The 22,844-nt window shown below is 41.7% G+C and overlaps 1 protein-coding gene across 1 annotated transcript in view; it reads right to left on the bottom strand.

Annotated features, from left to right (window-relative positions):
* fbln5 (fibulin 5) overlaps positions 1–19,833 on the bottom strand; it is a 120,385-nt gene extending 100,552 nt beyond the window's left edge. Inside the window, exons 1-2 of the mRNA XM_073039221.1 lie at positions 19,505–19,833; positions 2,712–2,793 (exon numbers count right to left, since the gene is read on the bottom strand). Of these exons, the coding sequence (XP_072895322.1) occupies positions 2,712–2,792 (81 nt within the window). The 5' untranslated portion in view covers position 2,793; positions 19,505–19,833. The remainder of the gene's footprint in view (positions 1–2,711; positions 2,794–19,504) is intronic.
* Between the last annotated feature and the right edge of the window lie 3,011 nt (positions 19,834–22,844).

Here is a 22,844-nt window from a genome sequence, read left to right as displayed (position 1 = left end):
TAGGGAGAAAGTAAAGTCTGATGTAGCAGTATTTCAGTGAAGCATGGGAAATTACAATGGTATGAGAGAGGAGTTGGCCAAAGTAAATTGGAAGGAGCTGCTGGCAGGGACGTCAGCAGAGCAGCAATGGTGCAAATTTCTGGGGAAAATGAGAAAGGACATATGAATTCCAAAAAAAAGAAATACTCAAATGGTAAAATAGTACAACTGTGCCTGACAAGGGAAGTCAAAGATATTGTAAAAGCAAAAGAAAGGGCATACAACAAAGCAAAAATTAGTGGGAAGATAGAGGATTAGGAACTTCTTTAAAACCTACAGAGAGCAACTAAAAATCATTAGAAGGGAAAAGATGAAATAAGAAAGCAAGCTAGTGAATAATTTCAAAATGGATAGTAAAAGTTTTTTCAGGTATGTTAAAAATAAAAGAGAAATGTGAGTGGATATAGGGCTGCTAAAGAGAAATAGTAACGGGACAAGGAGATGGTTGATGATCTAAATGAGTATTTTGCATCAGTCTTCACTGTGGAAGACACTAGCAGTGTGCCTGATGTTGTAGTGTGTGAGGGAAGAGAAGTGGGTGCAGTTACTGTTATAAGAGAGAAGGTGCTCAAAAAGCTAAAAGACCTAAAGGTACATAAGACATCCGGACCAGATGAACTGCACCCTAGGATTCTGAAAGAGACAGTGTTAGAGATTGTGGTGGCATTAGAAATGATCTTTCAAAAATCATTGAACTCTGGCAAGGTGCCAGAGGACTGGAAAATTGCAAATGTCACTCCACTCTTTAAGAAAGGAGGAAGGCAGCAGAAAGGAAATGGTAGACCCGTTACCCTGACCGCAATGGTTGGGAAGATGTTAGAGTCAATTGTTAAGGATGAGGTGATGGAGTACTTGGTGACACAGGACAAGATAGTACAAAGTCAGCATGGTTTCCTTAAGGGAAAACCCTGCCTGACAAACCTGTTGGAATTCTTTGCGGAGATTACAAGTAGGATGGATAAAAGGGATGCAGTAGATGTTGTATATTTGTACTTTCAGAAGGCTGTTGACAAGGTGCCACACATGAGGCTGCTTACCAAGTTAAGAGCCCATGGTATTACAGGAAAGTTACTAACATGGTTAGAGCATTGGCTGATCAGTAGGAGGCAGCCAGTGGGAATAAAAGGATCCTTTTCTGCTTGGCTGCCAATGACTAGTGGTGTTCTGCAAGGGTTGGTGTTGGGACCACTTCTTTTTATGCTGTATGTAGATGATTTAGATGATGGAATAGATGACTTCGTTGCCAAGTTTGCAGATGATACAAAGATTCGTGGAGGGGCGGGCAATGTTGAGGAAACAAATAGGATGCAGAAGTACTTAGATAGATTAGGAGAATGGACAATAAAGTGGCAAATGGTCTACAATGTTGGAAAATGCATGGTCATGCACTTTGGTAGTAGAAATCAATGTGCGAACTATTTTCTAAATGGGGAGAAAATCCAGGAATCTGAGATGCAGAGGTACTTGGGACTTCTTGTGTAGAACACCCTGAAGGTTAACTCGTAGGTTGAGTCAGGGGTGAGGAAGGCAATGTCATGTTAGCATTCAGTTCAAGAAGTCTAGAATACATGTTAGCATTCATTCCAAGAGGAAGGATGTGATGCTGGGGCTTTATAAAGCACTGTTTACGCCTCACCTTGAGTATTGGAACAGTTTTGGACCCCACATCTTAGAAAAGATGTGCTGGCGTTGGAGAGGGTCCAGAGGAATTTCACAAGGATGATTCCAGGAATGAAAGGGCTATCATCTGAGGAATGTTTGATGACTCTGGGTCTGTACTCACTGGAATTCAGAGGGATGAGGGGGGATCTCATTGAAATCTTCTGAATGTTGAAAGGCTCTAGACAGAGTAGATGCAGAAAGGATGTTTCCCATGGTGGGAGAGTCTAGGTCAAGAGGGCACAGGGTAGAGAGGCATCCATTCAAAACAGAGATGTGGGGAAATTTCTTTAGCAAAAGGGTAGTGAATTTGTGGAATTTGTTGCCACATGCAGCTTTGGAGGCCAGGTCACTGGGTGTATTTAAGGCAGAGATTGATAGGTTCCTGATTGGACATGGCATCAAAGGTTATGAGGAGAAAGCCAGGAACTGGGGTTGAGGAGGAGACAGAAGAAAAGGATCAGCCATGATTGAATGGCGGAACAGACTTAATGGGCCAGATGGCCTAATTCTGCTCCTGTGTCTTATTGTCTTATAGTCTAATGCTGTATTTGGGCTCAGGCACAAAGCATCCAAAATCACAATCAGATGTATGGTCACTGACTTTAGTGGTGAAATGTGTTGTTTGTGGCAGCAGTATAATGCAGGCATAACAAATTACGTTAAGTTACAATAACAAAATAAATAAAATAAGGCAAAAAAAGGAATAGTGAGGGTTCATGGGCCATTCAGAAATCTGATACAAAAGGGGAAGAAGCTGCTCCTAAGGTCCCATTCTTCTCTTTGAATTCGTTTCTGGAGTTACAAAACTTAATAATCACAATTACTTTTATTGCCTCCTTCCCAGATCTGACAGAAATCTGAAATGTTAACTCTTGTTTCTTTTCCCTAAGATGCAGCCTGACCTTGTGAAGCATTTCTGACATTTTCTGTTTTGGCACTCCCTGTCTATTGAAATGATTTTCCTTCAGTCGGTCTTCTGCGCCATCTCGGAGTTTCTTGTTAGTAATTACCGTAATTGAAACAGCTGAATCCGTCTCCTGTGCCAGCCCTGCTCTGATGCACAGCACTGTCAGTGCCAATGCAGCCAACATTCTGCAACAGAATTAACATGCTGTGAATGAAGGGTAAGCTGCGCTAATTCAGCCACTGCATTTTGCAACCAACCCACGTTCCCACCCCACCCCACAATCTCACCCAAAAATAAAGAGCAGTTTCTGGAAATTCACATGCCCATCAGTCTCATATGATTAAAGTAAATGTCAAGAATTGTGCATGGAGTTTCTAAATCTGACAAGCTTAATATAAAATGATATTCGTAACTGGATAACATGTTAGCACCAAGGTATAGGTGCCCTATAGGACAGACGTGCATAATGTTCCAGTTCACAAGGAAAGCTAATTAATAAAGGATTAATGATCAACTTCATTTACCATATCCTGTACACTTACATGTATCAGGAATTGGCTGAGGTGTGTTAGTACAACATTCAACAAAAATCAACAACTTTCAATAATTAAAAATACTAAAGAATTTGTGTGTGTATGTATATTGAATTGAATTGACTTTATTTCTTATCCTTCTCATACATAAGGAGTAAAAATCTTTACCTTCCGTCTCTGTCTAAATATGCAATGTGCAATGATAGTAATTTATAATCATTTATAATAAATAAAACAGTTAATGTAACAGAGAAGTACAATCAAATCACCATGAGTTAATCAGTCTGATGGCCTGGTGGAAGAAGCTGTCCCGGAGACTGTTGGTCCTGGCTTTAATGCTGTGGTACCGTTTCCCAGATGGTAGCAGCTGGAATAGAATGTGGTTGGGTTGACTCGGGTCCCCAATGATCCTTTGGGCCCTTTTTTCCACACCTGTCTTTGTAAATGTTCTGAATCATGGGAAGTTCACAACTACAGATGTGTGGGGCTGTCTGCACCACTCTCTGCAGAATCCTGCCATTAAGGGAGGTACAGTTCCCATAACAGGCAGTGATTCAGCCAGTCAGGATGCTCCCAATTGTGCCTGTAGAAAGTTCTTAGGATTTGGGGACCCATCCCAAACTTCCTCAACTGTCTGGGATCAAAGAGGCGCTGTTGTGCCTTTTTTCACCACACAGCTGGTATATACAGACTACGTGAGGTCCTCGGTGATGTGGATGCCGAGGAACTTAAACCTGTGTACCCTTGTGTGTATATACATGTATTTATCTGTATATGTGTGTACACACACACACACACACAGGTTTTATATACACACACAAAAAGCTAGTAAAATTCATATCATATTTTTCAAACAGATTCTTCTTTTTCTGAAGTGTTATGGCAGTTTTCAAACAGTTTAAGGTGCATTACAGCCATCGAACATGATTAATTTTCCCAAAGCAATGGACAGGTGTATTGTCAAACTTAAAAAGCAACACAAGATAGAGCGGGATAAGGAGGAAATTTCAGGAAACTCACTCCCTAAACCTTAGTCACTCAAATGTTTGAAAGGTACCCCGAATTCCACCAGCTCCTGCCCTCAGTTGCTCTGGGATGGTATTGAAAAGGAGCATTTCTTTTGTGAGTGCATTCAAACAATAGGGTACTAACAGGGCAACATATCACTCAGGTAACAGGACTGCTATTGAACTTCTGACATCAACCAAGGTTGTTGGTGGGACTTGAGAACCTGAGTTACAGGGAGTAGGTGAATAGATTGGGACTTTGTTCCCTGGAGCGCAGGAGAATGAGGGGAGATCTTGAGAGTGATAGGCCTTCATTGGTCAGGGTCAACCATGGATGTTGTGTCCTAGATAATGCAATCCTGGGCAGTACAATATGAAGAGCAAGCTGTTGTCCATGTAGCAAGCACCCCCTCTCAATGCATCTGATGAACCCAAAGGAATGGCAGAAACTGATATAGTTTGGCCACCAGCAATGTCTCAGGAGTTGCCAGTCAGCATTGAACTCAATGTAGGACTTCATTAGGGGCTCTAGCACCAGATTTTTCCCTTGGGGTTCACTCCTGAAGCCTTCCCCACGAGTGGGTATAGCCACAAAGCAGCAGATGTTTGAGATCAGAGTTTCCCTACTCTTCCGCTGCCAACCACAGCTGACAAGCTCCAGCTGCCCGAAGTGACTGGTTTTAAAGTACCAGTAACCCACCTTTGAGACTTCTCCTGTCAGTAGAGATGGTTCTGCTGGGTTAAAGAGCTAGACCTAGTTGATAGAGGCTATTTGAGGCGCACGCCATTGGGAGCATTTAATAGGTAGTGGGAGCTTGACCCCATTACCACCCCCGGATATATGAGGGTGTAAAATGATGAGAGGCATGGATTGGGAATGGGTGGCTGCGATGCTCTTCTCCCAGGTGAGCTCAACACCTTTTATGCAAGCTTGGAGAAGGAGACTAAAACTACACCTGTGTGAATCCCTGCAGGTGACCTTTGTCTTAGAGGCTGACATCAGAACATCGTTAAAGAGGGTGATCCCTCACAAGGCATCAGGACCTGATGGTTTACTAGCTGGGGCAGTAAAATCTTGTGCCAGCCAAATGGTGGGAGTGTTCAGGAATATCAGTCTCTCACTGCTGCTGTCAGAGGTTCAGAAGGATGACAATCATTCCAGTGCCCAAGAAGAGCATGGTGAGATGTCTCAATGACTATCACCCAGAGGCACTCACGTCTACTGTGATGAAGTGCTTTCAAGAGGTTGATCATGGCTAGAATCAACTCCTGCCTAAGCAAGGACCTGGACCCAATGCAATTTGCCTATCACCACAATAGGTCTACAGCAGATGCAATCTCACTGGCTCTCCACTCGGCCTTGGGTCACCAGGACAATAGTAATATCTACCTCAGGTTGCTGGTTATTGATCACAGCTCAGCATTCAACACAATCATATCTGTAATCATACCCTCAGTTCTCATCAACAACCTGGGCCTGACCCTCCTTCTGCAACAGGTTCCTTGACTTCCTCCCCGGGAGACACCAGTCGGTGCGGATTTGTAATAACATCTCCTCTTCGCTGATAATTGACAGTGACGCCGCCTCAAGGATGCCTGCTGAGCCCACTGCTCTACTCTCTCTACACCCACAATTCTATGGTTAAGTACAGCTTAAACACCATCTATACATTTGCCAACGACACACCATTGTTGGCAGAATTTCAGATGGTGAGGAGATCCTGTAGATCAGCTGGTTGAATGGTGTCTCGGCAACAACCTTGCACTCAATGTCAGTTAGACCAAGGAATTGATTGTGGACTTCAGGAAGGGGAAGTCGAGGAACACACACCAATCCTCATTGAGGGATCAGAAGTAGAAAGGGTGAGCAGCCTCAAGTCCCCAGGAGTCAGCATCTCTGAAGATTTATCCTGGGCCCAACATATTAATGCAATTACAAGGAAAACACCAACAGCAACTATATTTTATTAGGAGTTTGAGGAGCATTGATACATCACCAAAGACATATGCAAAGTTCCAAAGATATACTGTGGAGAGCATTCTAACTGGTATAGAGGGGCCACTTCACAGAATTGGAAAAAGTTGCAGAAAGTTGTAAACTCTGCCAACTCCATTATGGGCCTCCCCAGCATCCAGGATACTTTCAAAAGGCGATGCCTAAAACAGCCATTCATCCATCATTAAGGACCCTCATCATTAAGGACATGCCCTCTTCTCATTGCTACCAACAAAAAGGAGGTAAGGGAGCCTAAAAGCACACACTCAATATTTCAGGAACACCTTCATCCCCTCTGCCATCAGATTTCAGAATGGATAATGAACCTTTGACCATTACCTCAGTAATTTTTCCCTCCCTTTTTGCACTACTTATTTAATATATTTTAATATATATTTTTATTGTAATTTATAGGTGTTTTATTATTTTGTATTGCAATGTACTAATGCCACAAAACAACAAATTTCATGACATATGCCAATTATATTACATCCGATTCTGATTATCTAGATTTAGGGTGAAAGGTGAAGTATTTAAGAAGAATCTGAAGGGAAACTTGTTCACTCAGAGGACGATACAAGTGTGGATCAATCTGCTATGGAAAATGGCAGATATGGTTTCAAATATAACATTTAAGAGAAATTTGACAGGTACAGTACGTGGATGAGAGGGATATGGAGGGCTATAGACTGGGTGCAGTTGGATGGGACTGGGCAGAAGATCAGTTGGTATGGTCTAGATGGGCCAAGGAGCCTACTTCTGCTCTGTAGTGCTCTATGACTCTATAAACACTACCAGGAACCTGTAAGGACCAAAATGTACCTTGATGCAGACTTTTGGTACCCCTCCAACTCACTCTACCCCAAAAGGAAGAATCATCCTTTGCACAATTGGTCATCCACAACTGAGTCTTTTAAGGATAATTAACATTTCACTTTAAAAATGCTTCATTTATAACATATTTCATGAAGACATCTTCTTAACCAATGACTTTATGCCAATAGAAATGGAGGTATTTGATATACATAATGATCCATGACCGATAATGAGATGGTATTTAATCTACATTAGGCCATGCTGTGCATGGAGTCCTTACAGTAAAGGAGGAGGCCATTCTTCTTATCAGATCTTCTTTCAGATCTCTGCAAAGCTATCCAGTCAACCCCATTCTCTCATTCTATCCTCAGAGCCATGAAAGTTTACTCCCCTCTTGTGCCCATCCAATTTCATTCAGAAATCGTTGATGGTCTAACATCTACCACCCTCTTAAGCAGGAAGTTCCAGATTATTGCCCCTCTCTGTGTAAAAATATTCCACTTCAGATCTTGCATGTATCTCTTGCTCAGAACTTTCAGTCTATGTAGCCCTGATCATAGAACGTAGAACAGTACTGCGCAGGAACAGGCTATTCAGCCCATGATGTCTTTGCCTACCATGATACCAAGGGTGGCCTCTTAAGCCTACAAGCCATTTTAAACGTCTAAGTGTTGAGGTTGACAGTTCAAAGCCCACTAACGTCTTGAGTATCTAATACGCAGCACTGAAATAGTGTTTTTGGGCTCTTGGATAACTGGGAAATAATTTTGTGTACGTTGTGGCAATTCTCACATTGTACAACTGTATGATTGTTACCCACCTGTGGAGCACAAAGGCCTAACATTTGGTTGTTGGACAAGGCTGGTGGCAGTGAGGCACACCCTCGCAATGCTTAAGGCTGGGGCAAGACCTGAACTCCAGAACAAGAGCACTACGAAGCAGATTCTAATCCAAATCACTCCACTTCATGGATGAAAAGTTGACCTAAAATATTTATTCCATCCATGGATGCTGCTTGACTGCTGAGTATTTTTTTTGTTGGGGCCAGGCTTCAACTTCCTTCCTAACATTTTGCCCATTATAGAGTCAAGGGAAGAAACACACAACATATTTGTATCTACATAAATGAAGGATCATTGTCTTTGCAAACAACACACACAGAACGCTGGTGGAATGCAGCAGGCCAGGCAGCATCTATAGGAAGAAGTACAGTCGACGTTTCGGGCCGAGACCCTTTGTCAGGACTAACTGAAAGGAAAGATAGTAAGAGGTTTGAAAGTAGGAGGGGGAGGGGGAAATCGGAAATGATAGGAGAAGACAGGAGGGGGAGGGGGAAATCGGAAATGATAGGAGAAGACAGGAGGGGGAGGGGGAAATCGGAAATGATAGGAGAAGACAGGAGTGGGAGGGGGAAATCGGAAATGACAGGAGAAGACAGGAGGGGGAGGGGTGAAGCTAAGAGCTGGAAAGGTGATTGGCAAAAGGGATACGGAGCTGGAGAAGGGAAAGGATCATGGGACAGGAGGCCGAGGGAGAAAGAAAGGGGGAGGGGAGCACCAGAGGGAGATGAAGAACAGGCAAAGAGTCACTGTCTTTCCTCCTTTATGTCAAACCAGTAGACTATAAGACATAGGAGTAGCATTAGGCCATTCAGCCCATCAAGTCTGCTCCACCATTCTATCATTTATCACACCCCACTCCCCTACCTTCACCCGCAACCTTTGACACCCTTACCTATCAACCACCAATTTTGATTTGCCAATGACTTGGCCTCCACAGCCTTCTGTGGCGATGTATTTCACAGATTCCCCAACCTATGGCTGAAGAAATTCACTTTATTTCTGTTGCAAAGGGGCACCCTTGTACTCTGAGGCTGTGCCAACTGGTCCCAGACTTCACCCACCATAAGGAATATCCCCTCCATGCCCACTCTGTCTAGGTCTCTCAATATTCCATGAAATCATCCCTCTAAATTCCAGAGAGCACAGGCCCAGAGCCATCAAACTCACTTGTTAACCTTTTCATTTGCAGGATAATTCCCATGAACCTCCTCTGGACCCGCTCCATACAAAATTCTGAAAGAAGTGTGTACAGTTGGCAGTTTTTATGGTGAGTTAAATCACTGTCTGAAAGTACGTTATATTCAGTTAGCTGGATCAATATTCTGCATTAAAATTCAGCTAATGCAACTCATGTTGCATTATAGGAACGATCAGATCCCACTGCTTGTTATTTTTGTTTGCTATGAGCTTACTTGAAAATGCATCACTTGGAAAACTCAAGGCTGATTTATGAAACACAGTGAAATATCAGATAACTGTCGACAGGTTTGAAGAATCCAGATTTTATGTGAAATCCCATGAGGATGCAGCTGTGAAGGTTTAGCTCCAGTAATTTAGTCTTACATGCTTCCTCGGTTAATTTAATAAAATTTATTGAATCTTTTCTCTCCCACGGAGATGTAAATAAGCATGTGGCCCATGGTGGTTGACATTGGCAGAAAAATAAACTGAGATCTAAATATTTTTTATTTAAATCCACATTGCCTGAATAATACCTCATCACCCCAGTCCATCTTGTACTGACATCATGCTTCTGTCAAAATTGGATGGTTGTGAAGTCAAAAAGAAAGAAAGGCTTAGATGTGCAGAGTTTTGTTCCGGTAAGATGGTGGCACGCTTGGTCAAAGCAGCCTCTCCGGGTCCAAACGAAGAGTCTTCTTTGCGATCGCAAGACGCTGCTGGATATTGAAAACATCAAGTGCTGCTGAGGTCTGTCCTACTGGCAAGGTGCTCGATGGCAGTGGAGCTGGACTTGTTGCATGCTGAGCTGTTGCCTGCTACAACCACCCAGGGAAGAAGGCCTCACAGGCAGTGTACGGTCCAACAAACGGTGTAATGGATTGTCTTGGATATTTTTCTGGTGATCGCATGGTGCTCTCCCAGTTGGGCGATGGTAATGTAGAATGCTGCAAATCCACTTCATTGGTTCACTGACGAGACCAATGGCAAAGGAGCTGCGTGGCCTCAGTTGTTGCGCGGGCCAGGCACTCAAGCTGCAAGATTTCCTGTTGCAACCCCGCTAAGAGGAGAGATGTCAGAGGCAGTGTGGGTGAGAACCGAATTCTGTGCAGGGTTGATGGCTGCCCATCCCATCAGTGCTGCCCTCTAGAGTTTGCTTGGTGGAAGACAAGCTGGATTATGTTCATCTGCAGCAGCACTAGCGTGTGATGAGGATTGCTGTGGTCTTGTTCTTGTAGAAATGTGGCTCTGGGACAATACCATGCATTATATATAATACATAATAAATATATGTATATATGTATAGTTTTGCAACTCTGTTTTTCTGCTGTCATCACCATATGCACTACATATGCTGTGAGCTGTGTGTCACTGTTGCTACTGTGTTTTGCACTTGGTCCTGGAGGAACACTGTTTTATTTGACTGTGTTTATGTAAATGTTTGAATGATGAGTAAACCTGAACTTGAATATATGTTTGTATTGTTATGCTTTTCTACAAAGTGTTTTTGCCTATTGACTATGAGAATTCAGAGATTCAAAGTATGCAGTATACAAACCTCAGGTTCATCTTCTCAGAGACAGCCATCATGGAATCCATTCAAAGAAAACATCAAACACTCAACGTGCAGAGAAAAAAAGAATAAGTTGTGCAAAAGGCAAAAAATGAGCGAATAACACACAGACTATTAAACATCAAAACACAAAGTCTTTGAATCAGCCTAGAAACGTTCAGTTTAGGTCAATTTAGTGCTATGTCATTCGCTGATAGGGTACAGATTTTACTCAGCCTAAAATACAAAGATACTTTTAACCTCTCACATTGTATATTCAGTATGGTTATCACACACCATCCAGGGCACTATACATGCAGCCTATGTTCTTTATGCTGCTTCATTGTATTTATCTAGACTGAGGAAAAGCCAACTTGGACATGATCATCTATAATGATTCTTTGACCCTATATCTATCTAAAACCTCTGCCGTGGAGGGTCCCAAGCCTGGCTGCAAATGGAGCAGGGTTGAGCATAGAGATAGCAACCCCATCCCATGAAAACACAGTGCTACAGAGACGTCCACAGAAGCTCCAAAGACCTCCTCCCTGTGAAAGGAAGGATCTTGGCCTAGAAGACCTATAGATGGACTACACCTGAACTTGAAAGATGGGCCTAGGCCTGTTGAGCTGCTTTTGGCAGCCTATGCCGCAGTAGGGCTGATGGGCTTACAAAGTAAAAGAATGACTATCTAAATGTTAACCCTGTTCTTAGGTATCTGTTCATTCAATTGTCTCTCCTTTTCTGAAGGTGTGTTTTATCACAGAATTGAATGGGACCCACAATATCACAGGAATGCTCCCAACACCTACAGGACCTGGTCCTTTGTTCTTTTCAGGAGTAGAGTTCCAAATTTCTACAAATCCTTTTTGCTAAGGTATTTCTGATTACACTCTGGATTTCCCTGGCTCTAATTTTAAGATTACATTTCTCTTATTCTTACTGTTCTGTTCGGAAGCTATCAATTACGTATCATTGCGCAATGACAGTCTATTTGGTTCTTTGGTTCCATGCCAGCTCATAGCACACACCTCATCAGTCCCATTTCTCTATAGCTACGTAACTTATCCTTTATTAGATCAACTTTTTTGCTTTTTATGTACAATAATGCATTCTTTCATTCCTGAGCAAAATTTTGTACTCTCTTTTGGATATCATCGGTTTTACTCGTTTGACCAGCCCGACATTTTGGAATTTGTCAAAAACCTTGTTTAGTATAAGGCTTTCCAAGGACTGAAAAGGAAAGGGGGCATCTTCTCCCTTCCGTCTCAGTACTGATAAAGGATCTTGGTGCAACATTTCGACTGTTTACTCTTTTCTATAAATGCTGCCTGATCTGCTGAGCTCCTCCAGCATTTTGTGTGTGTCTCTCTCTGGATTTCCAGCATCAACAGACTTCCTTGTGTTTTTTGTTTAGGTCCATATAGATTGCTTCAAAATGCTGCACTAAATAACAATCCAATGTACTGCCTTCACTTTAATCAAATATTCTAAAGGATTAAATATGCAAGAAAAATGGTACATATACGACTTGCTTGACCATTGTATGGTCCACTTGAAACTCCTACTACATTTCCTCATTGAAATACACTCGGCCCTCCTTATCCACGAGGGATTGGTTCCGGAACCCCTTGCGGATAACAAAAAACGCGGATGCTCAAGTCCCTTATGTAACCTGTCTCAGTGCGGTGGTGTTTAGGACCCGGCGCAGCTCTGAATCCGCAGTGTTTCTGCCCACAAAAATAATCACGATCACAATTGAAAATAAAGTGGAAATAATAAAGTGATCGGAAAGAGGTGAAATGCCATTGGTCATTGGAAAAGGGTTAGGCTGCAGTCGGTCAATGATCGGAACAATTTTAAAGGATAAGGTGAGAAAGGCCCTGCCCCGATGTAAGCTACGATTATTACTAAGTAACGCAGTGGTTTAATTATTGAAATACATATGTTTCTTAAGTGTTTTATATGCATAAAAAGGTAAAATATATACTATATACTGAGACAAACATTTGAGTAACTGACGCTAAATAATGCAGGGTATACCTGTTCCGACTTACTTAGTAAGAGAACTTACAGTTTTGTTTGGATCCTGATCCACAATAACCCACGCACATCCTCCCGTATACTTTAAATCAACTCTAGCTTACTTACAATACTTACTACAATTTAAATGCTATGTAAATAGTTGTTATATTGCATTGTTTAGGGAATAATGACAAGAAAAAAAGTCTGTACATGCTCAAACAACAAGTGCTGGAAGAGCACTTCCGGGTTTTCCCTATTTGCGGTTGGTTGAATTCGCGCATGCGGAACTTACGGATAAGGAGGACCGACTGTATTTGATCCTTTCTCCATTCTCTGTTTGTCCATCTGTACAATTCATTTTAACCACTCCCTGTGATAAACAATTCCCCATTTTCACTATTCTTAGGATAAAGAAGTTTCTTCTGAAGTCCGTATTTAGATTGCATTTTAGAGGACCACATATAGTTCTCTTCACTGCATTATTAAGAAAGAAACTGAAGTAATGGTGAGGGTACAGAGAGGATGCGCAAAGAAGGTAGCCTGAAATGTAAGAGATCAACAATGACTACTTTACTGATGGTGAGCTCGTTTCCACCCTTCCCTGCCTCTCCAACCCCCATGCTCTCTGCAGGCTGTCTTCCAAATGCATCATCACTTGAATAATCTGCGTTGTATTGATTCCCTCCTTGTTTATCTTTTACATTTCCGGCTACCTTCTTTTCCGTACCCACTGCATTTCATTGAGATACTTACGCGGAATAGGCCCTTCCAGTCCTTCGAGCCGTGTTGCCCAGCAACCCCCCCATTTTAATCCCAGCCTCATCACAGCACAATTTACGATTACCAATTAACCTACCAATGGGTACAACCTTGGAATGCAGGAGGAAACTGGAGCACCCGGAGGAAAGCCACACGGTCACAGGGAGAACATACAAACTCCTTATAGGCAGCAGTGGGAATTGAACCTCAGTCCCTGGTACTATAAAGTCCTGTGCTAACTACTACAATACCATGCTGCTCTGACAATGCAGTGAGCAGGACTAGATGTAGCACTCAAAATCGCAATCTAAAATTCCATATTTTCAGTAGCATACCTTCCCTCATTTTCAATTCAAGAAATAAACACTATTATTGGTTTTGTATTGGTTTGTGACTTCGCTAGCCTGTGTACAACTTTTAATAACTGGTGTACTGGCACTCCATGACTCTTGTTCCCTCCCAAAAGCAAGCAAGTCACCACCTGATTCTTCCTACAAAACATACGCCCTTTTAAATCTCTCTGTTGCTTCGCTTCATGTCTTACCACCTTTGATAGCTCTGGCGTGTACTCACTGGAATTCAGAAGAATGAGGGGTGACCTCATTGAAGCCTATTGAATGTTGAGTGGATGTGGAGAGGATATTTCCTGTGAGCACAGCCTCAGAATAAACAGTCAAGGGGGAAGGCGTACCTCTTCCCCCAAGCTTCTTACTTCTTCCCCACCCCCCCCCCCCACCGCACCTCACAACAACAATTTCTTGCTCAATGTCAGCAAGATCAAAGAGATGATTGTTGACTACAGGAAAAGGAATCAAGAGATTCATAAGCCAGTCCTCATTGAAGTATAGGAACTCAGCAATTTTATGGTCATTGGTGTTATCATTTCCAAGAATCTGTCCTGGGACAAGCACATAAGAGACATTACATAGAAAACACGGCAGTACATCTACTTTCTTAGAAGTTTGCAAAGGTGCAGGGGAGATTATATTGACTGGTTTCATCACATCCTAGTACGGAAACACCAATGTCCTTGAATGGAAAATGCAACAAGAAGTAGTGGATACCCCCCAGTCCATTATGGGTAAAGCCCTCCCCTCCAATGAGCATATCTACTTGGAAATCTGTCAGAGGAAAGCAGCATGCATCATCAGAGACCCCCACCACTCAGACCATGACGTCAGCTCGCTGCTGCCATCAGGAAGGAGGTACAGGAGCCTTCGGATCCACGCCACTAAGTTCAGGAACAGTTATTACTGCTTAACCATCAGGCTCCTGAACAGAGAGGATAACTTCACTCAAACCATCACAAAACTGTTCCCACAATGTATAGACTCACTTTCAAGCACTCATCTCATGTTCTCAAAACTTACTGGTTATTTATTATTATTTATTTGTTTCTTTATATTTACTGTGAATGCCCACAAGAAAACGAATCTCAGGGTTGTGTATGGTGATATATATGTACATACTTTGACAATAAATTTACCTTGAACTTTGCTTATTCCTCTCCATATAATTGACTGACTTGCTGAATTCCTCCAGCATTTTGTGTGTGTTGTTCAAGATTTCCAATATCTGCAAAATCCCTCGTCTTTATAAAGCTCTGTAAAATTTTATTGATTTTACTCTTTAGAGAATACAATCTCTCAATCTCCCCAGTTTTGGCAAATCTACCATCGAGTTATCAGTCTAGTGAATTCTCACTGCACATTCTCTGGAGAAGTACAATTTTTATAGGTAAAGAGTCCAAAACTGTATATGATAATCCAAGAATATAAGCAATAGAAGCAGGAAGGAGCCACCAGACCACAAGATTATGAGTGATCATTTACCTCACTGCATTTATCCCACATCCTCCTTTTCCATTAATTAACTTATATAATTATTGAGATACTCTGGCCCTTCAAGCTGCACCGCTCTTGGGACAATGTAAGCCTAATCACGGGACAATGTACAATAACCAATTAACCTCTCAACAGGTACATCTTTGGACTGTGGGAGGAAACTCATACAGTCATAGGGAGAATGTACCAACTCCTTACAGGCAGCAGCGGGAATTGAACTCAGGTCACTGGTACTGTGCTAACCACACCTTACCATGCCTCTAAACGTCTATCCCATATTTTCTTGGGAAACTGAGCAAGTGAGCCTCCACGGACTTCTCAGGCAGACGTTTCCAAAGATTTACTGATCTCTGATTGAGGATATTGATTTTTGTCATGATCATGAATGTCTGTCCTCAAACCCTCATCCCTTTGGCCTCATGACAACACCAAAAGTCATGACTTGAAGCAAAGAAAAAAGGCAACTCGTTAAATTGTTTCCACGTGAGTAGGATTTCATTTTGCACACTTAATTCTGTTTTGGTTCAGTTGTCATCGCTAGCTCTGCTGAAGAACAGTGATTGAGGATGATATTTAGACTTCCAAAATGCATTTGCCGTAAAAATAGACTCAAGATCGAAAACCACGGATGAAAAGGGTGTCCAGCATCATGGGTAATAAATTGGATGGGAAATAGGAAACAGAGATTAGAAATGAAAGGCTGTTTATTGGACTGGAGTTCCCCAGGGTTCAGTATGAGGACTGATGCTTTTATTACTATAGCTGTTTACTTGGACTTGGATTTACAGGCTAACAGTTTTCAGATGTGCAGATGATTCAAAATTGGAAGCATGGTCAATACAAGGAAGACAGTAATAGACTTCAAGGAGAATGCATTTCACAGTATGGATAGATAACTGGTAGACGAAACAACGTCAGGGTTAGAGGACCTGATGTATGGGGAAAGGTTGAACAGGTTAGGAATTTATTACCTAGAGCATAGGAGAATGAGGGAAGATTTGATAGAGGTATACAAATTATGAGGTGTATAGATAGGCTAAATGCAAGCAGGCTTTTTCCACAGAGATTCAGTGAGACTAGAACTAGAGGTCATAGGTTAAGGGTGAAAGGTGAAATATTTAAAGGGAACTTCTTCTCTCAGAGGATGGTGCCAGTGTGGAATGAGCTGCCAGTGGAAGTGGTAGATACGGATTCAAATGCAGCATTTAAGAAAAGTTTAGATAAGTTCAAGGAATGCAGGGGCTATGGTCTGATGGGGGTTGATGGGACTAGGCAGGATAACAGTTCAGGGTGAACTAGATACTTCAAAAAGCCTGTTACTGTGCTCTTGCACCTTATGACTATATGGTCAGACTGCACTTGGAGTATAGTGAGCCATTTTGGGCCTTTTTTCTCAGAAAAGATATGCTGGCATTGGAGACGTTCTAGAGAATTATTCCAGGAATGAAAGGATTAATGTATGAGGAACGTTTCTTGGCTCAGCACCTCTACTCGCTGGAGTTTGGAAGAATGAAGGGGATCTCATTGAAACCTATCGATCATTGAAAGGCCTAGATAGAGTAGATATGAAGAGGATCTTTCTTATTGTGGAGGAGTCTATGACCAGAAGGCATGGCTCAGAACATTCCCCCTAGAACAGAGAAGAAGAGGAATGTTGTTAACAGGGAGATGATTAAACTGTGAAATTCGTTGCCACAGATGACTGTAGAGGCCAAGTCACTGGGAATACTTAAAGTGGAGGTTCATACGTTCTTGTTTAGTAAGGATGTCAAAAGTTACAGGGAGAAGGCAAGAGAATGAGGTTGAGAGGGAAAGTAAATCAGCCATGATAAATTATGAAGCAGATTTGATGAGCTGAATGACTTAGTTCTGCTCCTATTACTTACGGTGGTAAATTCCTTGGTATTATCACTTCAAAGTACCTGTCCTGGGCCTGGCACTTAAGCGCAATTGTTAAAAAAATCACAGCAGTGCCTCTACTTCCTCGGAAATTTGTGATGATACCATATGTCCTCTAAAACTCTGACAAACTTCTATAGATGTGTGGTGCAGAGTACATTGGCTGGTTGCATCACAGAGTGGCATGGAAACAACAAAGTCCTTGAACAGAAAATCCTACATAGTGAATACAGCCCAGCCCATCATGAGTAAAGCCCTCCACTCCGTTGAGCACATTTACATGGATCATTGTTGCAGGAAGGCAGCATCCATCATCAGGGATCCCCACCACCCGAGTCAAGCCCTCTTCTCACTGCTGCCATCATGAAGGTCATACAGGAGCCTCAGGACTCACATCACCAGGTTCAGAAGCCATTATTACCCCTCAACCATCAGGTTCTTGAACCAAAGGGGATAAATGTCACTCAGCTTCACTTGCACCATCATTGAAATGTTCCCACAACCTATGGAGTCACTTTCAAGGATTCTTCATGTCATGTTCTTGATATGTATTGCATATTAATTATTATTATTATTATTATTATTATTATTATTATTATTATTATATCTTTTATTTGCATTTGCAGAGTTTGTTGTCCACCCTGTTGGGTGTGGTTTATCACTAATTCTATTATGGTTCTTGGATTGTCAGAGTATGCCCGCAAGAAAATGAATCTCTGGGTTGTAGATGAAGATATACATGTACTTTGATAATAAACTTACTTTGAACTTTGGTAGGAAAAATGAGAGGAGGAAATATAAACTACGCTAAAGAGGACACAAGGACAGAGAGATCAGGACATCTACGTGCACAGTTTGCTTTAGGTGGCCGAGCAGGTTAACCAACGTGAGATCCCGGGCTATCTAAATCAATTCCATCTCCGCTCAGGTTCCAACTGTGGCTATGTGCAAAGAAGTGCAGAGAGGTTTGTTTTGATCCACCTGAATCCTATTGCTCCAAATTCACAGAAAATAGTGCTCTGTAACAGAATGTTTTTTTTTAAAGAATGAAGTGTTTGAAAAATTGTATGTGGAGTCTCTCACTGCTCATTTATACTGGAGAGAGTGCCAGAAAGATAATTGATATGTTTACCATTTTTGAATAAACAGGCAGAAATGTGTTTAGGAGTGAGATGAGTCAGGAATGGAAATCAAAATTACCATAATCATTTACAGGAGAATGATGGGAACACTTCCAAACTAACACAGTGAAGCGAAACTATTCCATACCAACTCATTACGGGATATCACAAAGATGACCAGGTTCCCAATGACACAACTCTCAAAGCAGTGGCAGGATTTATCCTCTTCCAATGCCAAAAAAAATTATTGTTAGGGTCTTACGACAAAGTAAATTTATGATCAAAATATGTATGTATGTTACCAGATATTACCTTGAGATTATTTTTCTTGCAGGCATTTACAGGTAAATACAATTGAAATATGAGAACTACACATATGCAAAGACGGACAATCAGGAAGACACATCGTACAAATTGTAGGCTCTGGGAAAACCTTTGATCTAATTTATCCTGATTTCCCAAGTGTAGATGGAGGTGTTGAAGGAGGTTAAACCTCCTGGGATCTCTACATCCTTTCTATTCACTGGCAATGTTTAATCAAACAGAAAATGAAGTCAAGGTCAAATAATAGCCCAGATAAGGCAGCTTATTATTCAAAAAGGTCTAATTTAGTGGCAAAACATTTAACAAGTGGATGACCTCTTTAAATAAGGTCTGGAATGATTTATGGTCTGTTGAACAGCTAATTCAGTGTAAATTATGGTTGGTTCAGGAGAATGATTTTGTAACAAAAGTATCATAAATCTTTGGCTTTAACTGGAAATAAGATTGCCTTTGCCAGAATTAAAGTTTCTCGAATTTCTTTCCTCTAGTTCCTTCAGATCCTGTGACCCTCTGTCAACTTGAAGATCAAAGGTTAGAGGCAACCAGGAGCATAGACACCTGCAGTTTCCCTCCTACTCACACACTTTCCTGAAATGAAAGAAGAAAATTAATCCTTCGTTGTCATGGGAACAAATTTCTGGGACTCCCTCCACAACCGCAGAGTGGGTGTACCTTCACCAGAAGCACTGCAGGATGACTTTCTTAAAAACATTGCCAAAGATGCCAATAAATAATGGCAACCATCCTTTAGTGAGTAGTATAATCTTCATGACAGCTATCCTGTAACTCGTCATTTCCAGCATTAAAACACTGCTCGGAGTAATTATTTTGTGTCTGATATATATCAACGAACCATTGCACCCTCGTTTTGCATTAAAATCTCCATCAATGTTCAATACATTACATTGTTTTCCATAGAAAATGAGGTTAAGATCTGCTGATTTTCCTGGGTTTAGCTGGATAAAGTTACTTCTTTGCAGCTTTATGGATTAAACCTACCTGATCTTCTGTTCCAACTGTTGAATATTCCTGAAAAGTAAAATCAAAATCCCAAGAACTGATGTGGCTTGGACGAACAGCTTATATTTCCCTTTTTTCCTTTTAACGAGCCCCTGTGAGCTTTGCGCAGCGGCTGGATCTGAACTTGAGGAAAGCAGATGGAACCCCCCTCCCACTCCTCACAGTTTTTGCCCCCCAGATCTCGGAGGTACTAGTCCTGGAGTAAGCGGCACTTGGCTTCGTCCGAGCTCCCTTCTAACTCAGCATTAAGCCAATAGAGCAAAGAATGCTAAAAATGAACACTTTGCTCTTGAAGCACGCTTAAAAATGCAAATGGGGCCTGTATGTCTCTGACAGCTGGTTTAAATTACAGAGCACCAATTGGCGTGAATTCCCACAACCAGTTTGTGGATCTTGGCAGTTTAGGGCTCCACACTTTGTCTCTCTGGAAAGGCTGAGACCTTCAGTATGTTTAAACTGCAGCATCTGATATGTTATTGCTTTTACATGCTAGCTCATGAGACCTGACTTTGTACTAAACTAAAATTAACTAATGGAAAGGAGCCAGTCTATTCTGATGTTTGCTGTGTAAACCACTACCAAAGTAAACTGGACTGTATGGAATAATCTGCGCAGCCTTACTTCTTCAAATTTATGGGGTGCTCTGGGAATCTAGTTCAACCTTTACAACTGGTTGGTTGGAAATATTGGGGGTAGTGGGGAATTGGGGCCAAGTGACTGCAGTGGTTGGTGAAGAGTACTAAGAGGCTAGACTTTACAACTTAGAAACACAAGTTCAAGGTTATTGTCATTTACCTGCATGTGTGCACAGGGCCAAAAGGAACAATGTGCCTCTGGACCAAGGTGCACAACACAATACATGTAACTCACACACAACACATAAAGTAATATTACCACAAATAAGTTAACAATGGATAAGATATATTCCAGGAGACTGACATTTTGCCTAAGGTGTAAACAGTATAACGCCATTGGTGCTTAATAAGTGAAGAGGCCTGGGTGGTGGCTGGGATCTCAGTCATCACATGGTCTTGGGGAAGAGGCTGTTTCCCCATCCTAACAGTCCTTGGCTTCGTGCTATACTACCTCCTGCCTGTCTTCCGGTAGGAAGTCAAAGAGGTAGTGGGATGGATGGGAGGGATCCTTGACAATGCTAAGGGCTCTCCATACACAGCTCTCCTGATGGATGTCTCAGATGGGTGGAAGAGAGACCCCTATGATCCTCACAGCAGACCACCGAGTCTTGCAGTCAGATGCCTTGCATTTCCCATACCAGACAGTGATGCATCTCAGTCGTGCTCCTGTACAAATTGGTTAGAATGGGGGACAGAGAGCCTTGCTTGTCTCAGTCTCCTCAGGGGGTGGAGACGCTGCTGTGCTTCCTTGACTAAAAGGCTGGTGTTGAAGAACCAGGTGAGATCGTCCATTATGTGCACTCGCAGAAACTTGGTGCTTGTCACAGAGGAGCCATTTATGCGTAATGAGGAGAGGTCAGCTTGCACCTTTCTAAAGTCCACAATTAACTCAGGTTGTTCTACAAGCCACTCTACCTCTTCACTGTATGCTGCCTCATCATTATTGTTGATGAGACCAACCACTTGTGTCATATTGACTTGATTCCGTTTGAACTGGATGTAGCAGTACAGTCAGCAGCAGGCTGAGCATGCCAGTGCCGGGGGGCACCGGAGCTCAACGTGATGAAGCTAGAGATGTTGCTGCCAAAATCATCCGACTGTGACCTTTTTGTCAAGAAGTGCAAGATCCAGTTGCAGAGAGAGGTGTTGAGACCCAACAAAGACCGATTACCCACCGGCTTCTGAGGGGGTGATCGTATTAAATGCCGAGCTGAAGATGATAAAAAGTTGTGGGATGAAGGAGCTTCACACTCACAATAGAATAAAACAAGACTAATCTACAATTTATACCTTTCTATTTTCAAAGCCATAAGGACTGGGTTAAGAGTCTATTGCAAACTTTGAATATTGTCGAGACACAATTTTGATGTCGGAGAAATAGAATTGTTTTCTTTTTTATAAGGAATGGCAGTGTTCTGGCATTCATAAATGATATAAATAATTCCACTATTTAAACACATAGGCATAGAAGTTACTGTTTGCAACATTTCCTTAGACTGCCATTATTCAACAACATAAGAGCTCTCACATATTTCCGTTATATAAAATATTAAAATTGTGTAGAAGAGAATGTCACATGAACATTCTGGCTTAGGAGCTGTAGAATGGGATTGACAGTTCCACTCTCCACACTCACAAGGTATGAAAAGTAACTTAGATCTCTTACCACTATAGTTGCATAGCTAATAATGCCAATTCAACCCATTGTACTGATTGTATCAATGGCTTTCCCACCGGCCTCTGACTTCCACCTCAGACCCTGATCACTGTTAAAGAGCCATCTATAGGAATAACACAGAGTTAAATGTGGAAATCAAGAAAATACCAGCTGAATTGTTCTTCTCCGGAAACTAAGCCTTAACAGTACCTCAGAGACAGACATATCATCGGAATATACACATCAAAATAAAATTTTATGAGTACAATGTCTTAGTTGTGCCAAATCACCTCCCTGATAGAGAAATTTAACCTCTGAAGTGAGGAGACCCTCTCTTTTAGATTTGAAAACATAAGGAATCCTTTTCTTCATGTTATATTTGTCTCTTTTGTCCCATTTTTGTTTTTCTTGTTTCAATGTCTATTCATTTGTTTCCTAGGCACTGTGTGGCTCTATTAATATTCTTCAATCTAATTGGCTAAGGAGATATTTAGTGGTACTGATATGTTACTGCACAGGACACCACATCAGAGTACCATTTTGTGTGCAAATGTCCTCGGGAAGTCCATTGGTAAGTACAATGAAAGGTGGGTGAGAAGCATCACTTAAAGCTGCTCACACTCTGGACCAGAAAATGGTCATAAAAACCTTCATTAAAATGGAGGAGGAATTGTGTGGACTTGTCCTGTATTCCCTGCAATTTAGAGACTGAGCATATTGGAATTGCTTGAGATGGATTGAGAAAATAGATTAAAGGGTAAATCGGTACTTGATCAGTGGTGTATATTTAAGGAGTTATTTTACAACTATCAAGAAAAATATATTCCACTGAAGAAAAAAGGGTGTAAAAGAAAAAATAGTTATCCGTGGCTAAGCAAAGAAATAAAGCAAAGTATACGACTAAAAAGAAAGTTATATAAGGTAGCTAAATCTAGTGGGAAGATTGAAGATCGAGAAGCTTTTAAAGATCAGCAGCAAATAACAAAAAGATTGATTAAGAAGGGGAAGATAGATTATGAAAGTAAAT

Source organism: Hemitrygon akajei, chromosome 3 (assembly GCF_048418815.1).
Source record: "Hemitrygon akajei chromosome 3, sHemAka1.3, whole genome shotgun sequence".
Classification (NCBI taxonomy): Eukaryota; Metazoa; Chordata; class Chondrichthyes; order Myliobatiformes; family Dasyatidae; genus Hemitrygon; species Hemitrygon akajei.
This window is presented reverse-complemented; position numbering and strand designations above follow the sequence as displayed.